The sequence below is a fragment of the Paroedura picta genome, chromosome 7 (assembly GCF_049243985.1).
Source record: "Paroedura picta isolate Pp20150507F chromosome 7, Ppicta_v3.0, whole genome shotgun sequence".
In the NCBI taxonomy this organism is placed as follows: domain Eukaryota; kingdom Metazoa; phylum Chordata; class Lepidosauria; order Squamata; family Gekkonidae; genus Paroedura; species Paroedura picta.
In genome coordinates, this window is record NC_135375.1 from 72,363,022 (window position 1) to 72,386,362 (window position 23,341).

At 43.8% G+C, this 23,341-nt stretch overlaps 1 protein-coding gene across 1 annotated transcript in view; it reads left to right on the forward strand.

The window, feature by feature from the left end:
- The first annotated feature begins 4,954 nt into the window (after positions 1–4,954).
- Positions 4,955–23,341, forward strand: part of DMRT1 (doublesex and mab-3 related transcription factor 1) — a 58,032-nt gene continuing 39,645 nt past the window's right edge. The window contains 2 exon segments of the mRNA XM_077344891.1: positions 4,955–5,226; positions 11,087–11,276. Coding sequence (XP_077201006.1) covers positions 4,969–5,226; positions 11,087–11,276 — 448 coding nt within the window. The 5' untranslated portion in view covers positions 4,955–4,968.

Sequence of the window (23,341 nt, forward strand, 5' to 3'; positions counted from 1 at the left end):
AGCATGCTAACGGCTGCCCATTGGCTGCTTGACGGCCAGGGGCGGGACGAGCTTGGCAATAGCGCTTCCTTTCTAGCAATTTCTGCCGAGACCGGAAGCCTGTGGGAAACGCTAAAAAACGCAACTGATTCCACTACAAAGCCAGGTATGCATAACGACGAATTCCACTATTTTAAATGGCGATTTTTCATTCAGTGACCAATTTGCAACAAGGATCCCCGTGCGAAAAGGCCCAACATCTTCATGCACCCTCTTGCTCAGCTGGTACGGAGGTTTGGGCTGGGTTGCCACCAATATGCAGATGATACCCAGCTCTTCCTCCTGATGGATGACCGCCCCGATCCCCCCCAGAAATCTTAACCAGATGCCTGGAAGAAGTGACAAAATGTCTCAAGCAGAGTCATCTGAAGCTCAACCTTTCAAAGATGGAGGTCCTGTGGCTGGGTAAGAAGGGACGAAGCGAGGAAGCACGTCTACCCGGTCTGGACAGAGTGCGTCTAACAGTAGCCCACTCTGCCAGAAACCTGGAGGTGATCCTCAATGCCTCCATCTCCATGGAGGTGCAGGTCACAAGAGTAGTGCAGCTGGCCTTCTACCGCCTACGCCAAGGCAAGCGTCTAGCGCCCTACCTGGCACCAGAATACCTAGCCACAGTGATCCACGCAACGGTCACCTCTAGACTGGACTTCTGCAACTCTCTCTATGCAGGCCTACCCTTATCCTTGGCCCGAAAACTGCAATTGGTGCAGAACTCAGTGGCCAGGATTCTCACTAACACACCATGGAGATCTCATATCTGGCCTATACTTCAACAACTCAACTGGCTCCCAATTGAATTCCAGATCAGGCTTAAGGTTTTGGTTCTTACCTTCAAGGCCATATGTGGTCTGAGCCGAGTGTACCTGAGAGACTGTCTCTCTGCCTATACCCCCAAAAGAGCATTACGCTCTGCCACTGCCAAATGGCTGGTGATCCTGGCCCCAAACAAGCACGTCAGTCCTCAACGAGGGCCAGAGCTTTTTCCGTTCTGGCCCCCACCTGGTGGAATGAGCTCCCTGAAGAGATCAGTGCCCTGCCTGAACTCCCACAGTTCTGCAGGGCCTGCAAAAGGGAGCTCCTCCACCAGGCATTTGCCTGAGACCGACCACAGGTCCCCCCTCAGACATCCCCTCAATGGCTTGTAGCAGTCTGACCTCTCTAGGGGGTTTAGCTATGTTTCTGTTCTAGGGTGGTATATAAATAAAATAAAATAAATAAATAAATAAATAAATAAATAAATAAATAAATAAATAAATAAATAAAATGTAGTTGCTTAAAATGTATAGCTATGGTACATATGATTGATGCACAAAACAGCAACTTTATAATCGAACAGTAGGTCTCAAAAATGTGACCTTTTAACTTCAAGAACCAAATGGGAACATATTATCTTGTTCTGAGAACAATCCTAAAAATATGTGTAATACTCAGAGATTCATCAGTGGAAGGTGCCCATGGTTGGGAATCTTTCTTGCACCCCCCCCCTTCCCCAGTTTTTTCTGGCTCTGGGAAAGTTTATTTTGGGGGCCAGGTGGCCCATCTTTGCAAACAGCTGTTAATCTCTAGAGTAGGCTTTCTACCCCTAGAAAGGTTTCCCAAATGAGTAGAAGTTAAATTAATTTTTAAATATATATATTTAACTTTTTATACATTTATTGGGTGATATGACCATATATGGCCAATGATGGGCCTGGAGGGAAGGGGGGATATGTACACAGCTATGCTTCCCAACCATATTCTGCATGGTCATGCTATTTCTGGGGTTTCTTGAAGGCTGAAGAATGTTTTTTTTTTTGGGGAGGGGGGTCTCAATGGTAAAAAAAAGTTGAGAAAGGCTGCTCTAGCGGCTACAATGTATGTGTGCTTATGCGTGCTAACTCACCCTTTCTGCCCCTTCCAGCAGAGCATCTTCACTGTCTGAGGAAGGAAAAGAGAGCAGTTGCATCCACAGATCCAGCCTCTGATCACCAATAATATATTTTCTAAATTATTGCTTTCTTCTGAAGGCATTAACATGCTCTCTCCCTCTCCCTCTGTCTGTCCTAGACTAAAACTGTAAAGACCATACCTCTAAAGTATGAAAGCATTAATATTTTAACCTGCACACTGCAAACTTTGTAATATGCAAAGAATACTTTGAACATCTCTGGAGAACACTTTTGGAGACTCTCCTCAATTTATCTTTCCCATCTGAAAAGGGCTTAAGGGAGTATTTGTTTACTATCTGCCCTTACACCAGCCAGGGAGGCTGGCAGAAAACTGACCAGGGTAGTGATTTCCTCAGCTGACAGGCTTTGAGGGGAGGTGGCTTCAGATCCTGGATCATACCAGAGGTGGATGCAGACAATCAACCTGTAGTTTCTACTGGAGGCATGCAATCAAGTGCGGAATGCATTGCTTGGAGCAAAAGCAACACAGGTAGGCAAAGTTGACTACCTCCCCAACCTTCCATATTTCAACTACGTTGCAAGGCTAAGCCTCAATCATCCTGCACCTGGACACAGAGTCACCTGCCTCTTTGATGGCATGTGTTCAGGAATAGTCTTCGAAAACAATGCTCCCAGAGGGCTCCTGGCATCTCCACACTTTCTTTCCTTTCAACCTTCAGTGTGTTTCAGAGAATTTGGAGTTGCCGGAGATACATTTTGATGCTTATTGATGTACTAGCAAGATAGCCCATTGCAACCAGGAATGCAATGGACGCTAGTACCCAGGGGACACTGGAAGGTGTAGATCTCTCTACGTGTCTCTTTCTCTCCCTCTTGCTGCGTGTCTCTCCATGTGCCTTGCAGCAGGAGGCATAGGAGGTCATTAGAGCTCATTCTTAGGAGGGAAGCAGGGCTGGTATGCAGTTTGGAGCAGCTCTCTGTCTGTCTCTCTCTCCCTCTGTCATAGCAGGGGCACCTCTCTCTGTGTCTCTCTCTCCATGGCAGCAGGAGCCATAGCAGGCAATTAGGGCCCCTTCTTAGGAGGGAAGCAGGGCTGGTCAGCAGCTTGGGGTAGCTCTCTTTGTGTTTCTCTCTGACTCCCTCGCAGCAGGAGAAATAGGAGGGAATGAGGGCTTGTGTTTGATCTGGCAGGGCTCTGTGTGTGTCTCTCTGTCTCTTGCCTGACTGAGAGGAACATGGCTAGTGTCCTGGGAGAGAGGGTGGGAGCTGTAGGGGCAGGCCCTATTCCAACTTGGACAGCCAGACACGTTCCACCCCTAGGCTGCTTCACAAATATATAGAGGAACCATGGATAAGGATATGTTTGGCTGTTTTAGGGGATTCTACTTTATTTTGGGTGGCTTGATGTTTGTGGCCCAGCCTGCTGGAGATTTCTGGCCCGAAACAGGTCTGATTGTCAACAACAAGGGCTAGGGCATTTTCAGGGCCAGCCCCAGCCCTCTGGAATGCTCTTCCAGTAGAAGTTCGGGTCTGGCAGTCAGTTACACAGAGCCTGTAAAACTATCCTCTTCCGTCAGGCATTCAAGGGACAAGGGACCTTGCTCTGGTGGATTTTTATCTCTCTGTCCCCTCATTAGCTACTCTGACATTTCATTTTTTGACAGTCGACATACTGGGTAGGCTGGGTGGGAATGGGTTCTAATGTTTTTATTGTTATTTTGTACTTCGTTTAATGCTTGTAAGCCATCCTGAACCCGCATTTAGGTGGGATGGGTGTGGTAAAAATGTGAAGAACACAAATTAATAAAAACATTGCTTTTATGTCCTGCTTGTTTTGACCGGCTGTGTTTGAATGACTTTGAGTTAATGCAAGTTTCCCCAAGAAGTTCTCTGGAAAGGCGGCATACACTATAAACAAACATCCATTTATTTGGTCTTCAGTCCAACAGCTCACAAAGCCTGCAAAGTCCCATTTGCTAGAGCAGCAGCAAGATAACAGCGCAAGCAGCAAAACCCTCTTGCGGTCCTCCTGCAACTCTCTCGGCACAAGGAAACCCAGCTCTCTTCTTCCGTCTGCAAGAAACACTTGGACTGTTTTGCATTTCCAGTGACTGCAAGATGATCAGACAAATTAGAAAACCTTTATGAGGGTTGCCATATTTTGTAAAGCAAAACATGAGGGCATATTTTCCGACTACTTCAAACAAGTGGTCCCTATGACAAATTCGGACTATTCCTAACCTTCGTACCCCAAAAGGAAAGTTAAAGATGCCCAGAGAGAGAGAGAGAGTGAGAGTGGGTCCTCTAAAAAGAGGACCCCTGATAACGGTGTACTTTCAAGTTGACACTTTCCTATTCCTCTAGCACCCTCCCCATTTTCTTATGTGGGGGAGGATTTCTAGAAGAAAACAAGTGGACAAGCGAAGGGGAGGGATGGGCTGTTTCTTCAGGGTCTGCCTCTCCTTCTTGGGCGGTGGGCATCCTGCAGGTCGTAGGAATCCCAGAGCCACCTACCTAGGAATTATTATTCGCGTTTAATGGGGTTGCTGCTTGTGTTCCATGCTACATTAACCGTGTTCACACTTTTTTATCATTATTGTTTTAATGTCAGAGGCTAAAAGACAATTTTCCTTTCCAGACAATGGTTTCATGGTGCGGGTGATTCATGGGCAGCGCACAGGCGCCGCGGGTCTCCCCGAAGCTGAAGGGGGCTGCCGCGGGAGGCGCGGACGGGGAGCTCCGGCGCGAAGGAGGCCCTGCGGGGTCCCGGCCGGCGGCGGCCTCGGCTGGCTGGAGCGCTCGCTCCGTCGGTGGCCCGCCAGCATCTGCGCTGCACGCCGAGGAGGGCAGCCGCCGCCGCCGGGTGTCCGCTCCGTCCAGGGCCGGCCGGGCGGGCGGGCGGGCGGGCGTGTGGGGGGCGCGCTCCTGGGAGTGGAGGGAAGCGGCGGGGGGTGGAGCCTGCGGCGCCCGCCTCTCGGCAACGTGCTCCGAAGTTGGCCCCTGCGGCTCAGTCGCCCTCCCTGCGGCCGGCCCGGCGAGCATGCCCAACGAGGCGCCCTTCGGCAAGGCGGCGGCGGCGGCGGCGGAGTCCCCTGGCGCCAAGCTGGGCCCCGCGGCCAAGGCGGCGGGCGGCGGCGGCGGCGGCAAGAAGTCGCCGCGGCTGCCCAAGTGCGCGCGCTGCAGGAACCACGGCTACTCCTCGCCGCTCAAGGGCCACAAGCGCTTCTGCATGTGGCGCGACTGCCAGTGCAAGAAGTGCAGCCTCATCGCCGAGAGGCAGCGCGTCATGGCCGCCCAGGTGAGCCCGCCCGGGGCCCGAGCAAAGGCAGCCGCTGCAAAGGGCCGGGGAAAGCGCGCCCGGGGGCGGGGGGCGGAGGAAGAGTCTGCAGCGGTACCAAAAGAAGAAGAAGAAGACTTGCCTTTGTACCCCGCTTTGCACTACCCGAAGGAGTCCCCAAGCGGCTTACAATCACCTTTCCCTTCCTCTCCCTGCAACAGGCACCAGTAGGTGGGGCGCAGAGAGCTCAGAGAGAATTGCTTTGCAAGAACAGCTCTAGGAGAATTGACTGCCCCGAGGTGACCCAGCCAGCTGCGTGTGCAGGAGGAGTGGGGAATCCAACCCGACTCTCCCATTAGAGGCCACTGCCCTTTACCACTACACCAGGCTGGCTGTCAGCAGCCTGGGACACTGGTCCTTCAGCCCAGGCAGTAATTTTACTTGCAACTCGGAGATGACAGGTTTCAACTCTCCTTCCAGAATATTCCCACCAATCAAATCTAATAATTGATGAGTACCGGCAGCCTGTTGCTTACTTCCTCCCATTGGCATCTCTGTCTCTTTTCCAACAGTAACCAGTTATTGCTGAGTCTTTCTTCAGGCTCCTCTTGCTGCTTTCTTCAGGCCTCTTTGCTGACTCTCTGGTATTTTCTTGATTCAGTCCAGGCTCCTCCAGACTATTTCTTCTGCAAATCCCCAGGGAAACTGGGGGAGCATCTAGCACTGAGCTACTGGGGGTATCTGCAGGCTCCAGCAGGAAGCCAGCAGGCCAAAGGCCATGGCAGCATCTTTTCAGGCTTCCAAAATATCCAGGGACTTAAGTGCAAGCTTCCTCACCAGGGCTACTCTGGAGCACTAAACCCCTGTGGCTAAAATTGTCTATTATTTTTTTAAAAACAGCAAGTTTACTGATTAGAAAATCCAAAACTAAGCAAGCAAGTTTCAGTGAAGTCGGAAGAGAAAACGCACACATGCTGATGCTTCCTGACGGCATTCCTAGGGCTGTCTCCAACCCAAATGTATGCATTTTTAATAATAATTTTTTTCAGAGGACCCTTCTGGTGAAATGATTTGGGAAAGAAGACCATGGCGAATGTTCACTAATGAAATGATACAGTGGTTGAAATCCGTAGACCACTGTGCTGGGAATGACATGGGACATAGGCCAGTTTAGGGTTTCTCTCCAAGAAGGCTGACATTTTAGAATGCCCCCATCCGTCCTGGTTTGGACTGGCCAGTCGCTCCTCTTGACCATGCAGTTGCCCTTCGTTTGCTCTCTGTTGCCCAGATCAGAGGATCATAGTGTCTGCTGTGCAAAGCCTGGAGAGGGGCAAGGCAGGTTTGAGGAAGAGCTGCCAGGAAGAGCTGCCAGCAGCTGCCAGGGATCAGTGGCACAGAAATGGGGGGAAAAAACTAGGGAGATGGAGAGAAGCCTGTGAATCAAGGCCAACTGCTGATTGTACGGGGCTGCATTTGCTGAAGATGGTAAACGAAAACACCCGCCTCAGCGATGAGACCTTTGGGTCTGCTGAAGAGGATCTGAGCATTCCCTCCTGGCACTTTGAAGGGAGTTGCTCTCACATTAGGCTTGAAGTCTTGTCTCCCCTAGATCACAGTCTTGCTGGAGTGGCCAGATTGAGCTCTAGATGTCTTCCGTGTCCTGCTGTTCAGTAGGATGAAACTGCACAGTTGGAAACGCACCCAAGTGCAAAAGGTCCAACCTCCTGACTGGTATCTCAAGTTAGCACCCTTCTAAATCTTAGTCCAGCCTCACTTTAAAAATCTCTTCCAGAAAGGAGATTGTCATCCCCTGATGCACTTTGTTCCACAGATGAACAGATCTTAACATTAGCGCACTCTTCCTAATATGTAAATTAAGCTGGTTTTCCTGTAATTTGGACTCCTTTTTTGTATTCAGGAGCAACAGAGAGCCAGCCTGTGTCCATCTTCTAACAACTCTTCAGATATAGGAAGACTGCTACAGTATGCCCCTTTAATCACACTTTATTGAAACTGAATGAACAGTTTTGTTTCAGGTCCTTTTTCAGGGGTCCCTAAGGCTTTTTCAGCCTACAGGAGAGGATAAAATGGCTGCTGCAGAAGGTGAAGCCCACCACAAAATGTTAGGGAGTGAGGTTATACTTAACACAGATGGTAGATCTTCAACATTTCAGACAAAAGCTGTTTAACACAATGCCTTTTAAAATTAACATTATTTTAAAAATATATGTATTGAGCTAGCTAAGAAATCCTCATCTGGCAGTATCCGTTTTCTCTTTGTAGGCATCTAGGACACTTATGAGAAAGGAAAAGAAAAAATGCTGCTGCTTCTGGCTGTACCCTTTATATGTGTCCTGTCATGAGCCCAGCCCTTTTTAACCTGCATTGTTACTTGTAAAAATGACAGTTAATGCTAAGGGTTGATGAGAGCTCCTTGTTCCTTTGTAAAGTAAAAAATAAATGCTGGCCAGATTTTGATAATAATATGTGATTTCTGGAAAGGAAATAAAATATGTTGCGATGTAATTATCAACTTTCACCTGAACTGCATAAGAATACATTAAAACTGGAAAGATCCTATGATTCCAGTAAAGGAGGAATCATCAGACGCATTAAACGTTTTAGCCTAATGTACTTAATCGGAATCCCACCATCTTTTTTGACCATCACTCTGCTATTTGCACAGGTGAAGTACTTCTAATAAAGCATGTGTTTGGCCTATACCACAATGGGCCGTCCCATTTTCTAAAAATCTGTGTCAGGGCCAAGCAGCGGATTCTTAAAACCCTACTAAACTTCATTGTGTTAACCACAGACCAATTTTACAACACTCTTGATCTTTTAAATTTGTGTCTCCATTTTCAAAGGCTTGCTTGGCACCTACTTTACTTTTAGGCACCAGGTCAAAACTATTATTAATTCAGGCTTTTTATGAGGGAATTTATTGTTCAAGTTGTTTTATGATATGTTGCAAGCCTGGGGAGGGGAGTCATAGCTTTATTTATTAATTAAAAGTTTATACTGCTCTTCTCAGTGGGCTCAGTACAGTTATTCTGGTTTTATGTCCCTGGGATTGTTTTAGTGGCTTGTTTGTTTTTACACTTTATTTTAATTGTAAGCCGTCTCAGGCAGGATCTAGGTGCTCAGCTATATCACGTTTACTTGCCTGGGCCTCTGTACAGCTGTATCAATTTTTAATATGTGAGGTAGCCTCTATTCCTGTTGAAGAGTTGACCTTCAGTTCCTATATTCCAATCACAAGAATCATCTCGCCATTTCTTAGCAAAGCCTATTAGTACTTGCTTTCCTGCACGATCATATCCAGTTTTTTTTTTTTGCTGGTTTCCTAAGCTCTTTATATAAGCACCTATGATTTGAATGGGGCATAACATGAGGGACCCTTGGAGTTTAGCATGGACTTCCATTGGCTCACCATTTCTCAAGATCTCCCTATCTAATGCTGGCCCTAACCTGCATCAGAAGATATAACTGTTTTGTGTGTTGCAGAAGGCCTCAGAGTTCAGCCTCTGGCATCTTCCATTCAAATTTTATGTATTTATTTAGCCTATTTCTTGCCCACCTTTCTTACTGTGGCTCAGATCAGGTTTTGCCGTCCTTTCTTTACTCCGGCTATTGTGCAACCGTTCAAGATACAGGAGTTGGGAAAACAAAAACCTGACAGCTCTGCAGCCGGGATCAGGGGAGATATTGCCCTTGCTTGAAGTGTTCAAAATGGAGGTCTGCTCCAGCCTTGCAGCTCTGTTTGCACCATGGCAGCAGTGCACGGCTAAAGGAAGCATGTGGTTCATGTTAAAGCAAAACTTGCACTTGAAGAGAAATTCCAATGAAGCTGATGGTGGACTGCTAGTCTGCAGTGTTCAGCCCTAAGCACCGATTTGTGCAAGCCTGGTGCTTTTCAAAACTGAAGCTTCTTGCAAATGTATCCACTCCAGCACAGCCTGTTCTTCTGCTACTGCTGGGGCTGGCTGTGTCACCCAGACTGCTCCCCCGCTGTGGCACAATTGCCTTGGTTCCCGTAACCAACCAAGGTAAAAATCCATCTTATTTATTTTGGCCTCCCACCCCCAAAAGCCACTCTGGGATTTGCTCTTGGAACAAGGGAAGTCAGTTGCTTCCCTTTTACATAGGAGTGTGAAGGTGATTTTCCAAGAACTGGAGATGTCACTTAACTTTTGTTAAGTGTGCTTCTGTGGTACTCTTAAAACATGCTTATTAACTTCAAGCATATTGGGCTGAGGGCTTTTGTGTGAACTAAACCATATTCTTACAGGCCTTTATCATGACACATAAACCATCATGGTATGTAAATAATGACAAAGGCAAATGCAAATGACATGTTGATAGTGGGCAAGTTTCAGGTGCAAAGTAAGGCAGTAAATGGTATTTGTTCAGACTGAGACTTATGAGGCCAGTGTTTTAACCGCATAGGATCTGAATTGACCCATCAGATTATGACAGCATTGCCAGTGGAAAAGACAAACTGAATGTTGGGAATCAGTAGGGAAGTCACTGAAAATAGAATTGTGATGCCTTTATAGGAATCTCTGGTGCAGATTCATTTGCGTTCTTGTCATGCCCCCTTGAAATAAGCGCTGGAAAAGGTACAGAAAAGAGGAAATAAAATGATCAGATGCTGGGCAGACAGGATTGTAATACATCAAAACAACTGACAAGTTTGATATAAAGAACTGCACCCCAAGCCTCTGTTAGAACTTCTCATCTCTCTGGTCTTTCCATCAGCCATCCTCAAGCATTTGGGCTATACACATGGAATACAGGGTGGTAGAACAGACACTTATTCAGAAATTTGACTGTGTCAGTCAAGTCCTAAACAAGATTTACAGTTTTTCCCCCCACAGTATAAGAGCTGAGAGTAACATTGTTTTGTAGGGGGTTTGCTGCTACTGAATATGGTTTTGGATTTTAAAAAAGAGCTTGTCAATTTCATCTCCTTTCACCTATAGCTCCTGTGCCTGGGAAGCTTGCTGGGTAGCCGTGGGTCAGTCGTACACTCTGAAATTAACATACCTCACATGACGGTTCTGAGATTAAGGTGGAAGAGAGAATGGCAATGTGCCTGAGTGGAACAAATAAATATATAAATATAAATATTTTTATTTTATTTATTTATGGCCTGACTTTCTTGTTGAATCAGATTACACAATCAGGTGGATCCTACCCGTTTCCTACTCCTAGACTGAATGTAGTTTGTTTATTTATTTGTTCAAATAGGTATATCCCACCCTTCCTTTTGCCTCAAAGCCTTCATCCAGTCTAAGGAGATTCCACTTAAAAGTGAATGAAGGGTCCCTTAGACTGGAGAAAGGGTGCTTGAAGAATGGTTGGATCCACTCCCGGGTATTGCAGTCATTTAGCAAGGGATGTGCAACAAAGAGTGCCATGGATCACAACAAAAAAAGTAACAGACATGATCAATGCAAAAAATGGACTTACAGAAGTAGAAAACAATGCATGATAGACAGACTGCAGTCCTCTTGCAGCCTCATTTCCTTTAAAGAAATGCCCTTCTGCACAGTTCCTTTTTTTACTCAGTTTACAGAATGACAGACTATTGAAGAATATGATTGTGTTATTTCTCAAGAACCTGGATGTGCCATAATTGTAGGTGTGATTCAGGGTTCCTTGCAACAATTTTTTTTTTAGTGATTTAGTGATGTTTCCAAGGTTAGGTGAACGTAAATTAGAGAGGGTTTTGTGCAGCTATCTGCGCTTCCACTCCCTGCCATGTCCTTGTCTTAACACTTCCAGGCTGTTTAAGATTGAGACTTGAGCTCTGGCTTTTCTGTATCTTAATTGTTTAACTTTTCCCCTTTCGAGCTAAAAATCTTCTTGTTTGCAGGTGGCCCTGAGAAGGCAGCAAGCTCAAGAGGAAGAACTGGGCATCAGCCACCCCATCCCTTTGCCGAGTGCCACAGAAATATACATGAAGAAAGAGAATAATGCCAATGGCTCCTGCTTACTGCTTGAGAGCAGCAGCCCCCCACAGTCCACGGCAACCACAGCAACCTCAGGGGCCGTCTCATCGACAGGTAGTATTCTGCAAACGGACATGGCCTCCAGTCTCAGCATCTTTGGGGTGTGAGGGAATAGGGGGAGGAAAGGGACTGATGTGGCTTTTTAAAACTTGAAGCAGCCATGATGGCCCTGTCCCTTTTCCTCCCGTAGAGACAAGATTTTTCCCTCTTTTTATTTCCCTTTATTGACTGAGTTACCCTAGTAAGGTTTTTTCTTCCTTGCTGAAGTCTGCCCCACCCTGTCACAATATGATATTTTGGCAGTTGGCTCAGCCCAGGAACCTGAGGAAAGGATCAGAAGCCTTCTTTTTCTTAGACCACTTAAATGGCACTCAGGGCATTTTGAATTTAAAAATAATATATTTTATTTAACATAGAGGTTAAAGGTCAGGTGAAATCGGGAGTTGATATTTCTGTGAGAAAAGCAGTGCATGCACAGACAGTAGTTCTCATCCTTCAGACTAATTAGAGTTTCTTAAGCTTTTCACAGTGACTTAAACCTTTATGTTCAGAGGCTTTTGTTCCATTTCCCCCCCCCCCCCCAAATACTACAGTACACTTTCTTTGAGTATTGTTTAAGTATTTTGGTTTCCAGAAGTTTGGTACACTCTTTCCAGTACCCAACCCCCTTCTCTTGAAACACCAGTACTCATCTTGAGTTTAAACTCACTCTTCAGATCTCTAATGGCAGTTTCCAACCACAGGGATCTCTGCACTCTTCAGAGCTGTTTGTCTGAGTAGGTAAATTCTCCTCTCATTATCTATCCCCTTTCTTTGGTCTGAATGAGAATCTTTGCCTACTTCCCAACTTCCTTGCCAGCTTTCCCCCAGTTCTCCTATCTGTATTAAACTGTTCTCAATCAGGCCTGAATTCTGAAACTGTCGGTATTAGACTCTTCTCAGCTAGAAATTAGATTGAATTCTCCTCAACATCAGGTTCAGAAATCTTTTTCTGCTCAGCTGATGCTAACCAATCAGACCTCTTGGAAGAGCTTGTCATGCAATGCTCTCTGTTTCTAGGATGAATTAACTCGTCACAATCCTTCAGCTATTTCTACTGCACTTCTAAGCTTTTAAAAGTGCAGTTCATCACAGCAGCACAAAAGAGATTAGTACTAAAACAATCCCTAAGCCTGACTTTGATTCCTGCATAAGACCAAAATGTATTTTTTGAGGATAGGGGCTAAGTGCAGGATTGCATGACCTTTATTTTTAACAAGCTTTGTAGTTTCAGAATCTCTAGTTGTAGTTCCTTAGATAACCTAGTAATTTGGCACTTGCCTGTAATAGTTTCAGGGGATAGCAGGGTTGGTCTGCAGGAGACCTGTCCAATCTGAGTTCAGTATCACCTAGGAGACTATGGAGACTTGGGGGATATGAGCTTTTGAGAGGTCTTGTTGGTCTCTGAGGTGCTAATGAATTTGAATATAGCTTGGTAAGAAATACCATGTTAGTCCTGCCAGGGAGATCTGTAGGGACACAAACTTCTGCACTTTTGGATGCCAAGGAACCATGGCTGCTTCCACATGAGTATTTCTTGGTGAAGTAATATCAAATTCTTAAGTACAGAAATTAATAGTCTTTGCAAAGATAAATTTAGACATATAGTCAAGATTTTTCTGCTTAAGTTTTCTATTAGGGAAGAACGTTTTACTTAATTTGTAGATCAAGAAACCTAAATTTCATTTATTAATTAATAGAACCTTTTGTAATGAATGGAAGTAAGGGCAATAAGCCTATTTCCTTGAATGCTGGGTATGAAAGGTGTTATAGGTATTTGAAGTTTGGAAATAAAACTATCGATCACTTGATCACTTTAAATTCAGACTGTTCCGAGGCAGGTGAGTAATCCGCCAGTCTTTAATTGAATAGCAGCCTTAATTGTCACACATGTATCTTCATGCAGAAATAGGCACTATTAATATGTCTTAAGACGCAGGTGAGAATTTACCTCTGTAATTCAGGTAAGATAGATATGTGAGAGACCCAGTTCTGCAAGAAGAGATTTCATGTTACTTGAATTATGGTTTCTATACACTATATTTGTTTCGTTTATTAGATACTTTTGTTAGTCTGAAAGTACATTGAAGAGGGGTACAGATAGATTCTTCTGCTGGGCCTTTTTCCCTTTCTAATTAGCAACTATTTTTCTATAAAGCATAACTTGTTAGCTGATCAAATGAGGACAAGTCGGCATTTTAGCAAATGTCAATTCGTAGGTTTCCTTTTAGATTGATAACCAAGCTAGAATTCTTCTCAAAGAAGATAAAATTCTTACAAAGAATGAGAGAAATTAATTCTGGAATATTAGTCATAAAGGAAGAAGTGCAGGGCACTGCACTGACCCTGACACAGTTGATAAATGTTGCGGCTAGAATATGCGCAGTTCAATGACTCATATCCTGACCCTAGAATCCATTGCTTTCCATTGAATTTCCTTTCAAGAAAATGCTTGGGGTTCAAAGCCTAAACAATTGCCTGTTCCGATGTTTTGAAGTCTTCTCTTCATTGTCTGAACTCCTAGCTGAAGCCTGAAGGCCACTATATACATGATTGTCCTCTGAAGGTCTTTATACTCTTCTAACGGGCACCTGGTAACCAGTCCTTCTCAGAAGGATGAAAATCTGATGGGGAAAAGACAGTTGTCTCCCTAATTCTCTGTCATAGGCAGAGAGGCCTCATAGATGCCCACCAGATATAGGATGGACTTTGATTGGCCTGGTTGTCAGATTTCGTGCTGGGCATCTCCTGAGTTCTTAGCGGGAACAGATTCTTTTTTCCTGCATGATTTTTTTTAACCCAAAGGTCCAGCAGTTTTTCTTTCAAACTTCATCACAGTGCACATAGTTTACAGTGAGAGGAATAGGGTGTGAAGGAGTCACACAAATCATACAAGGTACCGGAAAAGTCTTTTTCTTGCTGTATCCATTTTATTGGCAGGTCAGAAATATTATGGCACATTGAGAGACCAAAGACAATTTTTCAAGCCTCTGGTGACATGTCGTTCTTCAAAGAAAAGCGGGGGTGGGGTGGGGTGGGAGGGAGAAAGAGCAGCTATGCTCAGCAGTATGCTCACACCCCATCTCAGCTACAGTAACACCGGTCCTTTTAAAATGAGTTTATCTTTAAAGTCCGTGTGGGAAAAGAATACAAAATACTGAATGTTGTGGCAGGGGGAAAACACTGAAAATCCTGATTACATTTTTCTCTTAAAATGCCATACTTCATTTTACCACAACATTTCAAGAAAGGTGGAGAGAATAAGAGATTTGTTTTATGTAGATTAATTAGAAAATGAGATGTTCTGGATATCTGAGTTTGAGAGGTTAAAAACAGTTTGTAGATGATGTTGAGTACCAATAGTCAGTAATTCCAATTATTTTAATTTGCCTCTTTCCTAAATTCAATGTGTCTGATACAGACTTGTCCTCAGTAGGATGAGAAGGCACAGAAACCACAAGCTTTGTGAGCAGTTCTGTGCCTCTTAGCATCCAGAATTTGCATTCCCGTTTCGACCGACCCCACTCTTCCTTCATGAGCAAAGACCTCCTAACTGATATTTCTCTAATATCCCTTCAGGATTCCTAGTGAAGGTTCACTCCTGCATAGAGAAATCAACAGTGGCATCCTAAGCGGAGTCACAGCCTTCTAAGCCCGTTGACTTCAGTGGATTTAGGAGGGTGTATCTGGTCAGGATGGCACTGTAAATTCTGGAAAATGTCCAGTCCTTATTTACCTTATTTATACCCTGCTTTTCTCCCCAGTGGGGACCTAAAGAGTATTGCATTGTTGTTTTCTCCTCTGTTTTGTCTTCAAAACAAAACTTTGAGGTAGGTTAAACTAAGAGTGTGTGACTGGCCATGATCACCCACCACGCTTCCTGGCAGAGTAGTGATTTGAACCAGGTCTCCCAGGTCCTAGTCTAGCACTTTATTTATTTATTTATTTATTTATTTATTTATTTATTTATTTATTTATTTATTTATTTATTTATCATACTTATATGATATATAAGTACTTTACATCATACTTTACATCATAACAAAGAACAATACATAAAACAGTCTATAAAACATATATAACTGACAACTAATAATTGTAACCAAATAACAGCACAATATAACAGTATATAGTAGTACAAACAGGTCCAGAGCTTATTGATGGAATTCTGGGGGGGGGGGCGGGGGGGGAGCAGGGGCCCTTTGGTCGCTGTTGATTACGTCTGGTCTCGGCCAAATGCCTGGTAGAAGAGCTCCTTTTTGCAGGCCCTGCGGTACTGTTTAAGCAGTTAACCCCTATACTCTTTAACCCCTATACTACACAGTTCATGTGCAGGTGTCTATTGCAGGCTTTCTCAGCCAGGGTTTCAGGTAATGACGGCCCTAGAAGGGTTTCCTAAATGGGTGAGAGTTAGTTAATTTAAATATATACTTTTAAAATTTGCTAAACATTTATCGAGTTATATGACCACATATGGACTTGGTGACCTGCCCCACCAATGGTCAGTGATGTGCCTGGAGGGGGTGGGAGGGGCATAGCTAGGCTTTCCAACCATATTCTGTTGGAGGCAGACCAAAGACAAATTGGTGAATGGCTGAGAAGATTGGAATTTAGCAGGGAAAGGGGAGACGATATGGGGGTTTGCAAGAGAAGGGAAAAGGGAAATAATGTGAGGAGAAGGATACAGTGGAAAGTGATGTGTCCCTCTCAAGTCCTTGAGGCCTGGCTCAGCAGCCAGTAGTACCACACAACCGTACTATAGTTTTTCTATAAAGAGGCTGCTGTGGGAGAAGTTTTCAGAGTCTGGTTATGGGCTTGGGTGCAATATGGTATAGTCCTTCCTTATCCAGTGTTGCCCAGTCACTTCATTCTGACATTTTTACATCCTTTTATATAATATAAAAACTAATATAAAACTAATATAAATATAAATATAACACAATGAAGCCAACATATAAATCTTATAATATGGTTAATTTAAAATTAAAAGCAAGCAATTTCAGAAATGCCACCTCCTTCTGTCTAGTGAGAGAAGGGACCATAAAGTACATTTTCAGTAAAGTGGATATTGGTTGATGTTTTAGGTAGGGAGGCCAGAATTCTAGGCCTCAACCATATGCTTAGTGGAACAGTTCCATCTTAAAGACCCTGCATAAGGTTCCATAGGGCACTGATCTCATTGGGTAGGGCGTTTCACCAGGCCGGGTCCAGGGCTGAAAAGGTCCTGGCCCTGTTTGAGACCAGAGTAACTTCTTTTGGGCCATGGATCTTGAGCTTTGCTCACTAGATTTTAAACTTTGGGAGTCGGGGGGGGGGGAGGGCATGGTGCAGAAGGCAATCTCTCAGATACAAAGGCCCCAGACTGTTTAGGGCTTTAAAGGTAAGAACCAAGACCTTTAGGATGGGTAAAATTCTGGGAGGAAAATAAAGAAACCAGGAAAATGTGGTGCAGTGGTTTTTGAGCATCTTGTGGTGGAAAGAGGGCATAGATAAATCTGAGCAGATCAAAAGACGGGTGCCAGAAATGATGTACAGCTTGTAGAAAAGGAGACTAAGGGTGGATATAACAGTCTATAAATATTTGAGAGGTAGTAATATGAAGGTGGGGGGGAGGAATTATTTACAGTGCTTGCAGTGGCATACAGAGACTAAAAAAGACAAGGCAAATAATTAAGTTAGGAGACACTTCCTATCTTAACTAGAAGTGTAATTAGGGTGTGAAATGGCCTACTTGAAGATAAGGAGGTGCTTTAAGCATCATTGGCAGAGGGATTTAAGAGACTGTTCCAAAGAGAACTCCTTATCTCTGCACAACTCCCTCTGTATTTATGGCTAAGAAACATGGATAGTGTATTGGCTGTATTATGCAAGTAGCATGTTAGCGATATCATTGTTGCATTACTAAGCAGTTGTCTTTCACTTTTCCTCAGAAGGCCCTTTAATCTTCCATAGCTTAAAGTGAGGGAAACTTGGAACACATAACTTTTCTTTACACATAAGGCTTTTGAGGTATAAAAAGGTAAAGGTAAAGGTATCCCCTGTGCAAGCACCGGGTCATGTCTGACCCTTGGGGTGACGCCCTCTAGCGTTTTCATGGCAGACTCAATACGGGGTGGTTTGCCAGTGCCTTCCCCCGTCATTACCGTTTAACCCCCAGCAAGCTGGGTACTCATTTCACCAACCTCGGAAGGATGGAAGGCTGAGTCAACCTTGAGCCGGCTGCTGGGATCGAACTCCCAGCTTCATGGGCAGACAGCTTCAGACAGCATTTCTGCTGCCTTACCACCCTGCGCCACAAGAGGCTCTTTTGAGGTATATGCCTATGTTTTTTTTTAAGCAAATGTGAAAATTACAGCCTGGTGTTTGAAAATACATGAATTTATTTACATGATTTATACCCTTTCTTCTCCCACTGTCCCTGGTGGAGACCCAAAATAGGTAATATAGGTGAGAGTGAGTAGTTCAAGGTTACTCAGCACACTTCCATTTTAGAGTGTGGATATGAACTGAGTCTCCCTTTACTCCTTCCACTACACCTCACTGCCTGTATTCTCCAGGTGCATGTGAAATTGCCTTATACTGAGCCAGACCATTGAGCTGTCAAGGTAACGTCTCTGCCTGGCAGATGTCTCAATGGGTTTCACTCAGAGATTTTGCCATCACCTGAGACCTTTTCTGCACTAGGAATTAGCCCCACCTTACCACCTGTCCTATGGAGGTTAATTCCTGGTTCTGCGTTATGTTTGTGGTGAGTTGGGCCCATTCCAGGCGTGGCCTGACTCAGGCCCTCCATTGCCCCACAGCAAGGGAATGCAGATATATCCACATTCCCTTTCTCCCCCAAGTGTCAACAGGGCCTCTGTCAGGGCAGGCCTGTGCAGCAGGGGAAGTGTCAGGTTATCCAGGCCCAGCTTCTCCCCAACTACGGCATCCCAGAAGGGACAAAAAATTCCCAGCTGGCTCTGCAGTGCTGCACAGTGCTGCTGAGCTGCTTGGGGCATTTTTTTGTCTATGGTATTGCTACTGTATCCCTAAACAGAAAAAAAAATAACCCAGCTTCCACCATGCAATATTTCACATGCAACAGAACTTTTCCGCCCCAGCTGCCTCATCTGGAGGCAGAAATCCAGGGTAGACAGGGCGTGCTGCTGAAAATGGTCCCCCGTGGAGACACAGGAAGCGGCAGGGCAAACCGCCCCATTGTTAACAACTGGCAGCAGCCTGGTGTTGCGCTGCCAATGCGATAAATGTCCCTATGTGTTAACTGGGGAGACTGGAGATTGAACCTGGGATATTCTGTGTGTAAATCAGATACTCTAGTTCTAAACTGCGGCTCGCAATTGCTGTCTTGCCAGCGGGCGGCCAATCGGAGGGCCCTCCGATTGTCAGTCCGAGGAAGGGACCAATTGGCACCCTCCCTCATCCTGGACAGAGCCCGCCCTAACTCCTCCCCACCAGCCCTTACCGCATTATTTAGTCCGCAGCGCCGTGGACGGTGTTAAGATATGCAATTGCAGATTTACAAACAAAAGCAACCTTATAAAGCCCAGATGGCTCAATAAAGGGTGGCCACTGCTGGTTGAACAGGGCAAGAAAACTATAGGGAAACTTGTGGAAGTTTTATTGTTGCTTCATTTTTCTGGTAGCCATAGCAGCAACAGAGGTAGTATCTCTGTGTGGTAAAAAAAATACCATGATCTACTGTACCTCCTAATTGTCTAGCTTGTTAGCTAGTAAATGCTTAGAAACTATGCATGCCACAAAATCTTTGGATGTTAAGGGTCATACTGCTTAAAGAAAGCATTGAGTGATAATAGGGTTGCCAGTTCTGGGTTGGAGATTCTGGGGGTGGAGCCAGGGAAGGGCAGGGTTTGGACAGGGGAGGGACTTCAGTGCCATAGAGGCCAACTTCCAAAGCGGCCATTTTTCTCCTGGTGACCTGTCACCTAGAGATCTCTTGTAATAGCAGGACATCTCCAGCCACCTCCTGAAGGCTCTCAAGCCTAAGTTATAAGGATATAACAGGTTTGTTCTTTGGTTGCATTATAAGCTGTGTGTGTTTTAGAGTAAATTGAACCTTTTAAAAATCCCTTTTATGTGTTCTATATTTGTATATTAGCTTTGCAAGGAATTGTGGATCTAGTTAATCATATGTAGCAGCCCTACAACTGCTCCCTTCTTTACTTTCCTTTAGCTGGAACGGAAAACTCCCTGGATTTCCATTTTTAATTTTATTTATTTAATTTCATGAAACCCTCCGGGCTTCTCTCATCATATTGCTCCTAATGAAGCAGTCTCTGGTGAATTCCTATCATCTTTCAACTCCCTTAGTTTATTTTTAGTATGAGCTATAATGATTTTATCCCAGTCGTATTTCCTTCAAGGTCTCCTCTTTAGATACTTGAATAGCCTGAACTCCCTTCTAATGTTGTCTTTGATATTCTGTTAATGAACTTATTCCATTCTGAGTTCCCCATTGTGACTTGTTTGCTTCTGAGACATTTTATTTTTTTAGAATAGCAGGTGGCTGTATTATTAATTGAGACTTCACATCTTCTCAATGGGCTCATACCATATTATAAGAAATGCTCCAAGATATTGATGAAAGTTTTTAACCAGTCTTTTATTTTAGAAACGTTTTAAAGTATACAAAATTACAGGGATAAGAAATCATAAAGCAACAGTCTGAAATTCACTTCTGAACTTATTTATGTTACAATCCACACTTCAAAAAGACACAGAATTATACACTATCTTATCCTATGGTCATAGACTCAGCAAATGGTTTCCATATTTATTTGATAAGTTTCTTTATAAAATGTATCTTCTTCCCTGTAAACAAGATACATAAATTCAGCCATCTCTGCAGTAATCCATGTTTCAACACTCAATTCGGAAAACATAGGAGGTTCTGTAAAATGCCAGCATTTCCTTCTAAGATGTTATCAGCTATAAATAGTTTCCGGATTAACTCATAATGGTTCTTCATTACACTTCCAGGAAGTGGACCAAGTAATGCATGAAATAGTCTTAACAGTGAAATTCTGTGCTGAGTTACTCCAGCTTCAGCTTTATTATCTGTGGCTAAAACTAATATCAGAAAGAGACCACAAATTTACAGTCCTCTCTCCTCTAAAGCAAACTCAACTTGATCATTCTGTCCCAAGAATCTCTTGCTGTTTGATAGAATGATGATTACGTAACATTTGTGCAAGTCCGTGTGTTGTAGTGGTTAGTGTTAAGGACTGGGAAGAATGTGTGTTTAAAACTATTTTATTTTTATTGCTTATATATTTATTTAGTTCATTTGTGCTCCACCAGGAGGAGAAACAAATATAAACATTCCCATTGGCACAATGGTGTTATGTCATTAACAGGGAAAACTCAGAAGTGATGTCACTCCTCTCTAGGAATTGCTGGAAAGTTAATGATAAAACCTTAAGAGTTTCCAAAAATTCCAAAGCAACACACCAATAACACTTTCTTTCCTTCCCAGACTGAGACATCACTTGGTCACACCAGATTGGACTCAAAAAACTTCTGTATTAAGACTTCCCTGACATTTTGAACATTAATTTACAGTCTCGGAGTCACTTTCCTCTTGTGCCTTTCCCATGATTTAAAAGGCCTCTCCAAAGTTGTAGTTGATTTCTGCAAAAATACATGTACATTCCCAACTTGCAAACCACCATACTTACAAATGCAGCAGAGATCAGGTTGTGATTGATGGTTCAGAGTGGAGAAGGGCAACCGATGATCGAGAAAGGATATCACAGGAGCTTGGGCGTGTTGGCGTGAAAAGAGGAGAGGAGGGACAGTATTTAAATGGCCATCTTCTTTTTACGTATTTTTGCTAGTGCTGCTTCGTCCTGAAAGAGTTGAAAAACACTTGAAGAGTTTTAGCTTCATACATGAGTTGAAGACCCCTTCTTTCCCAAGGTGTAATCTGTGCTGCACATTCCTAACTTCCGCTAATAAAATGTGCTTCCTGTAAGCAAGTTCAAATAAAAGAAAAAAATATTTGCTCTACTGTTATTTTCTATCTTGTTTATTTACAGTATAACAGCCATATTGTTTGCCTGTTCCCATTGCAAACATACAGTATTTCAGCTAACATAGATTTAGTAGGTTTCCCCCCGGCTAATTTGTGAACCTAACCAGTAGATACCGAAAGCCTACTGACCGACAAACATACCTGCATGCCTCTAGCTACCATCCTAAACATACCAAACAATTCACTGTATACAGCCAGGCGCTACGTTACAACTGCATCTGCTCCAATCCCACGGATAGAGATTCCCACCTAAATGATCTACAACAAACCTTTTTGGAACTAAAATACCCAGCCAGTGAAGTCAAGGAACAAATTAACAAAGCCAGAAGGATACCAAGAGAAAACATGTTAGAAGACAGACCCAAAAGACAAAACAATAGAGCACCACTAGTGGTTACATATCTTGAGCTTTCAGCTTCATCAGTGACCTACAACCTGTACTGGATAATGACAGTTCTCTTTCCCAAGCACTGGGGGGTAAACTGTTTCTTTCACACAGACAGCCCCCCAATCTCAAACAACTCCTCACCCACAACAAAGCAGCATCTAATGTGAACATGGACACTGGTACTAGAGCTTGCAACAAACCCAGATGCCAACTTTGCAGCCATATACACTCCAATGCCATGATTACTGGACCTAACAACGTCACCTATACCATCAAAGGCCTATACACCTGCTCATCTTCAAACTTAGTATATGCCATCAAGTGCCAACGATGCCCCTCTGTTCTATACATAGGGCAAACAGGTCAAACCTTACGCCAAAGAATTAATGGACACAAGTCTGACATCAAAAACCACAAAATTGAAAAACCTGGAGCACTTCAACCTTCCAGAGCATTCAATAATGGACCTGAAAGTAGCTGTTATATTGCAAAGGAACTTCAAGAACAGGCTAGAAAGGGAGATTGCAGAAATGCAAGTAATTACAACACTCAATACTACAACATACCCAGGACTCAATAGGGACAAAGGTTTTTTATCTCACTGTTCATGCTAACCTTCAACTTGTGTATCCATATTCCTCACAACTTATTTTATTTGTGATACTGTGATAATGTGACTGTAAAGTAATGGTAATGTTATGGTATGTTGTATTTACTCCCTGGCTTTGGGTTAAGATAGTTACCGGCAATTACCTTGTAAGAATGTTTCACACTGGCATGGGAACAGATGGGGCAAGCAACATATGGTGATGTGACAGCCTTTGATTGCTTTCCCAGACAGTTTTATTACTCCCATGCTTGTGTGAATAACAACTGCATTTCAAGGGAATTGATTGGCTGTTTTGGCAAAGAATTATCATTGGCTGTATTTGGAAGTGTGACACAGTTTACTAAAGTAACAGAAATCATTTTTGCTATATATTCCCACGGTCATGTAAGGAGTTCTTAGTCTGACGAAGAGTGCTTGCACTTAAAAGCGCACGCCCTGAATAAATCTTTGTTGCTACTGGACTCTGATTCTACAGTATATATTATGTTTCTTTTCATGAGAAAATTGGTTCTGAGTTCCAAACACCTGATTTACAGTCCAACATCTTGAGTACAACCTGTCTGTAATTTTATATCTGTGTGTGTGTTACTGGTATTATCTTTTTCTTAATATTTCTCTGCAACAAACAATTGCAGCCTTGGAGAGCTTTTTTCAGGTTCTCACCACAGGGACTGTGTTTTTGTGTGTGCATGTGTGTGCATGTGTGATACCACAACAACGGGATTTGGGGGGGAGGGTCCTCTTGCGTGATAGCAGATGCCACGTGAAGCAGTTGTTAGTGGCTTTGGGCAATTGCCTGATGTGATTGAAAGCTAATTATCTGTCATGATTGATTGTGTAATAATTAATAGCTTTTTTTTTTGGCACACGAGTATAATTACAAATTGATGAATACAACTTCTGTTTCTTATAATGCAGACTTGCTCCTAGACTAGGTGACTGCAGTTGGCTATGAATGATGCCACCTTATCGCTGATGGGGAAAATGCTCTTCATTCTTTCACTATATTAAAAGACACAACTAAGCGT